Source organism: Meleagris gallopavo, chromosome 6, assembly GCF_000146605.3.
Source record: "Meleagris gallopavo isolate NT-WF06-2002-E0010 breed Aviagen turkey brand Nicholas breeding stock chromosome 6, Turkey_5.1, whole genome shotgun sequence".
Lineage (NCBI taxonomy): Eukaryota > Metazoa > Chordata > Aves > Galliformes > Phasianidae > Meleagris > Meleagris gallopavo.
The window spans coordinates 519461-524489 of record NC_015016.2 but is presented as its reverse complement, the minus strand read 5'-3'; the positions used below and the strand labels follow the sequence as shown (position 1 = coordinate 524489).

The 5029-nt window shown below is 52.5% G+C and overlaps 1 protein-coding gene across 2 annotated transcripts in view; it reads right to left on the bottom strand.

Annotated features, from left to right (window-relative positions):
- Positions 1 to 299: 299 nt before the first annotated feature.
- Positions 300 to 5029, bottom strand: part of LOC104911338 (GTPase IMAP family member 8-like) — a 7706-nt gene continuing 2976 nt past the window's right edge. Inside the window, exons 3-5 of one of the 2 annotated variants that reach the window (XM_031553810.1) lie at positions 3410 to 4041; positions 1944 to 1977; positions 300 to 1608 (exon numbers count right to left, since the gene is read on the bottom strand). In XM_031553810.1, coding sequence (XP_031409670.1) covers positions 962 to 1608; positions 1944 to 1977; positions 3410 to 4041 — 1313 coding nt within the window. In that variant the 3' untranslated portion in view covers positions 300 to 961. Of the gene's footprint in view, positions 1609 to 1943; positions 1978 to 3409; positions 4095 to 5029 lie in introns of both variants that reach the window. The other variant, XM_019616181.2, reaches the window with a different exon arrangement.

Genomic DNA, 5029 nt, shown 5'->3' with positions numbered 1-5029 from the left:
ACTTGTCTGTGATGGCATCTTCTCCTAGGTTCCTTCTCTCTTGTGCTATTTGGACGTTAGGAAATACTACTTTTCTGAAAGAGTGGTCAGGCATTGGAATGGGCTGCCCAGGGAGGTATCGAACCCTGGAGGTGTTCAAGGAACGTTTGGACATTGTGTTGAGGGACATGGTTTAGTGAGAACTATTGGTGATTGGTGGACGGTTGGACTGGATGATATTGTAGGTCTTTTCCAACCTTGGTGATTCTATGATTCTATGATTTTTATACTATTTTCTTGCTTTCAGATGGAGTGGTACTAATCATACCTTCCTCTGTTGCAACTGAAATTTGAGAAGCTGCCAGCTCAGGATGACTGCTATGCAGTTTCTCAGTTCCATGGTACCACCAAGCTCCCATCCCTGCAATCTTATCACAGAGCAGGGATGCAGAGTTTTACACCTCGCTCCACCCTCTGTGCTGTACCTCTTGCACCTGGCCTATCAAGCTCCCCTGGTGCTGCCAACAATCTACACTTTGCAGGTCTTAACGCTGCTTGACAGACCATCATGGAACAGACTCTTTGCGTATTCACTTCATTCAAGCATGGAGGTTTCTTCAACCCTTTTCTTCTTTCAAGAGGAGAATATCCCAGTAGGTTCTTTCTCCTAATTATTCCACATAATCCATCCCATCTCTACAGTCAGTTGAGCTTCTCCATATTTAGAAGGAATTGAGGAGATCACATGCACTCTCGTTCTGAGAAATAGAGTTTAAGGGAGTCAAGGGCTACGATTAACTCACAGTCATAGTATTTAGCAGGATAGTGTTATCAGTTCTGAGCAAGGCTTGAGCATAAGGGCCAGTCCATCACAGAATGCTAAGGGAAGGAGGCACACACTGCTACACCTGCATCACCCTGAAGAGGTAGCAGAAATGGCACAATAAATGAGACGTCTGTTCTTTGACCAAACCTTTAATGATTATTGGATAGAACAACGCTTTGCAAAAAAGTTCCATAAACCTTTATCCAGCATCTCTCGCGTGTAACACGGAGCATCGCAGTTCTTCTTTACCATGGCATCAATCATTTGGATGAGCTCTGTAACCTGCCGATCCTTTGCCTCTCTTGTGGCTTTGTTGTTGAAAGCGATGTACCGATTTCCACACTTTGCTACCAAACCTTTGAGGAATTGGTTCCCTTCTATAAAGCCTTTCAGGCCTCCTGGATGCTCCAGCTCATCTGCTCGGGTGAATAACACGATTGTGTAGCTCTCTCCTTCAGTATGGAAAATCTTGGTCACCCACTCAACCACTTGTTCTACTTCTTTAGAGATTTTGCCCAGCTGTATCACCAGCAGGATGGCGTGGACTCCTTCATTCAGGCATTTAAGACCATCCTTGATCTTATCAGCTGTTCTTCTGCTGAAATCCATAGTGTCAAAAACACCAGGAGTGTCGACAACAACAATTGTTCTTCCATGGATGCGGTTTTTATCTTCCTTGTACACTTGGGTTATCCCACTTGCTGCACAGCCAGAGTCAAACGTGTTCTTTCCAAGGATGGTGTTCCCTGTCGCACTCTTCCCATTCCCCGTCTTGCCCACCAGCAATATCCTCAGGTCGGATCCTGGGGAACAAGCAGAGATGTGTGTGAGTCCTGCAGCAGAGATGCCCAGGGCTGCAAGGAAAGGTGACCCTGAGCCACTGCTGTGCACCTGCAGAGATGGGACGGGGCCTGGGCTGGAGCCGGCTGCCAGCAAGGGCTTGCTTGGCCCCATCTGCAATACCCTCACTCTTTTCAGCATGAGAGGCCACGACATCCCCTGAAAACCCAAGCACTGTGTACGTGAGGCTGCACAAGAATGCAAGAACACTGTACCTTCCCCAGCACTGCACCAAATGCTGGAAATCAGATACCTGACAGTGCTACAGCTGCCTGCATGCAGTGGGCAAAGAGCTTACCTTTCTTTTCATATCCTGCTTTCCAACTGGGTGCCTGAAAGAAGAGAGAGATTGAAGAAAAAATGGTACAAATCTCCCATGCTTCCCTCACCCCTGCTAACCTCTCTGAGTCAGCAGAGCACAGCAGAGGCAATGTCAGACAGAAGGGATTGCTGTGACCGTATCTCATGTGCTGCGTGGGTACCAGTGCCCTGTCACAGGAACCCAGAGAACACTCTCTGATCTGTGGCAGCTCAGGGCCATGTGTATGTCCCTGGAGAGCTGTGCCATGCCCAGTGTTCTCTGGGGCAGAGCCTTTCCCTCACCCCCACCAGATTTTTCCCTGACACAGTTCCATGCTGTTCCCTCCCCAGAGCCCTTCTGTGGGGCTGCCATATGGCCTCTTCTCCCCCAGACTGTACTGAGAACCCATATCCAGTCATTTAAGGGGGCACTGAAAAGAACCATTCCCCAAATGGAGCCCTGCAGAACCCCCAGGGACTGCCACCTGCACATCTATCCCCATGTCCCAACCCCATGAGCCCGACCCATCAGCCCAGCATTCACCCATCGCACTGTGTCTGTGTCCAGCTGTGTGCCAGGCACTTTGTCTGAAGGCTCATGTGAGCAACAGTAGGGTGGCACTGCTGAAATCCAAGAGGGTTATATCTAGCGCCTCCCCTTGGTCTTCTCAGTGAGTGAGATGTCCCAAGGGAGACGAAGCTAGTGGAGAGGTGAGCTGGCAGAACAATCCAATCAGCAGGCAGGTCAAAAAGAGGCTCCTTGAGGAGCAAGCTCCGGCCCAGCACCAGACGTGGGACTTGGCATCCCAAGAGCTGCAGGAGCAACCAGTGCAATGTGCACATTCTGCAGGTGCCTCAGAGCTGGGGAGCTCCCATTCCTGCCTACAGACATGCAGGGGCTGCCAGCGGGGGGCCAAAGATCCCACAAACATAACATTCCCATAGATACACTCAGGGCTGATAACAAAATTAAGAGCAAAGGCAGGCAGAGAGCACCTCAGCTCTCACACCATGGGCATCTCCCCCTCACCATCAAGGACTTGCCGCATTCCCGCACCTCAGCAGGGCAAGGACTGATGGCCCCAAAGGGACTGTGCTGCACATAGGGCAGCCCGCATGGCTTTCCCTGCTGGCTGCTCTCACCCAGTGAGGAGCGAGGTCTTGTGCCCACACACAGCTCAGCACCACTCCATGCGACCCAGCATGAGACAGCCAGCACTGGGACCGGTTTTGACCACATCGGGTTTATGACCACCTTCTCCCAGCACTGCCCAGCACAGCAGAATCCAGGGCATGGGCAGACACTCCTCCAGACAGCAAGGCTCAGCGCTTAGCAAGAGCTCCTTCAGGTCCACCACCACACAACATGCCCCTACATCGCTCCGTGAAGGCAGCAGGAACAGCATGGTTGAGGAGATGTCTCCTCTCAGATAGAACCATTCCTGCCTACAGGATGGTACCAACCTGTTCAGGAGATTTCTCTGTATGTTTCTCCAACATTTCTTGCGTGTAACATGGAGCATCGCAATTCTGCTTTACCATGGCATCAATCATGTTGATGAGTCCTGCAACCTGCCGATCCCTTGCCTCCCCAGTGGCTCTGTTGCTGAAACCAATGTACCGATTTCCACACTTGGCTGCGAGTTCCTTGAGGTATTTGTTGTCTTCGATTAAACCTTTCAGATCTTCAGGCTTCTGTAGATCTTCTGCTCGGGTGAATAACAGGATGGTGTACCTCTGTGCCTCAGTATGGAAAATCTTGGTCACCCACTCAGCCACTTGCTCGCATTCTTCAGTGACTTGGCCCAGCTGCATCACCAGGACGATGGCATGGACCCCACCATAGAAATTCCGAAGGGCATTTCCAATCTTTTCAGCTGTTTCTTGTACAGTGACTCCTCTAGTGTTAAAAAGACCAGGAGTGTCAACAACAACAATTGGTCTTCCATTGAATGAATTTTTAGCATCTATGTATTGTGAGGTTATTGAACGTAGTGCCAACTTTGATTCAAATGCCTCCGTCCCAAGGATGGTGTTCCCTGTCGCACTCTTCCCACTCCCCGTCTTCCCCACCAGCAATATCCTCAGCTCAGATCCTGTGGAACAAGGAGAGACGAGTGTGAGCCCGATGGTGCCAGGACAACCCGTGCTCGCCACACAACAGCTCCCAGGCATAGGTGCCCGGGGCCAGGAGGAATGGTGTCCCTGAGCTACCGCTGTGCACGGCGGGGACGGGACGGGGCACGGGCTGGAGCCGGCTGCCAGCAGGCACACAGGGTTCGCTCAACTCTTCCTGGCCCTATCCCCTCCCTCAGCTCTCCCACAGGAAAACAGATCGTGCCCAGCAGGAAGCCAAGCCCAAACAGAAGGTTCTGACCAAAGGATCCTCTGGAAGAGGGACACGAAGCCCCATGGCTGGATGGAAATGGGCACAGCACGGCTCCCACCGCCACCTTTCCCACACCATGCAGAAGCAGCTGGGAACTGCGGCCAGTGGAGCAGCTCCTCTGGGTTTGGTACCAGACAGCCAACAGTGGCACCCACTGCCCCAAGATCTGCTCCAGCTTCAGCCCAGCGCCAACAACATGCTGTGGGCAGCCCAGCTCCCCCCACCTCTCTAGTGGCCCTCAGGGCCCTTCAGGAGGAACGTGTGGCCCTGAGGGTACCCAGGAATGTCCGTCTCCAAGATTCCTCAGAGGGCTGCACCCAGTGCCCTTCTGCCCAGAAGCAGAAGCAGGAAGCAAAAGCGATCTCACTGCTCCCTGTGGCCCAGGACTGCATGGAGTAAGCAAAAGCCCAGGCTGAACTGCTCCACTTCTGAGAATTCAGACCCTGAGTAGATAATGCAGCAGTGTTTGTGCAGTGTTGTTCTTTCGGCCCCTCCCTGCCCTGCACGGCTTCAGTGAGGCATGGCTTCCGTGCAACAGGCACAGAGACAGCAAGCTTTGGTGTACGGCTTTCCCCCCTGCGCTGTGTCTCGGGCTGTCCCCACCGCACACCGCTGTCCCATCCGCCCTCAGCCTTGGTCTGCGCGGCTCTCAGAGTGGGGAGATGGGAGGCAGCCTCAGGATATGCAACAGCGTG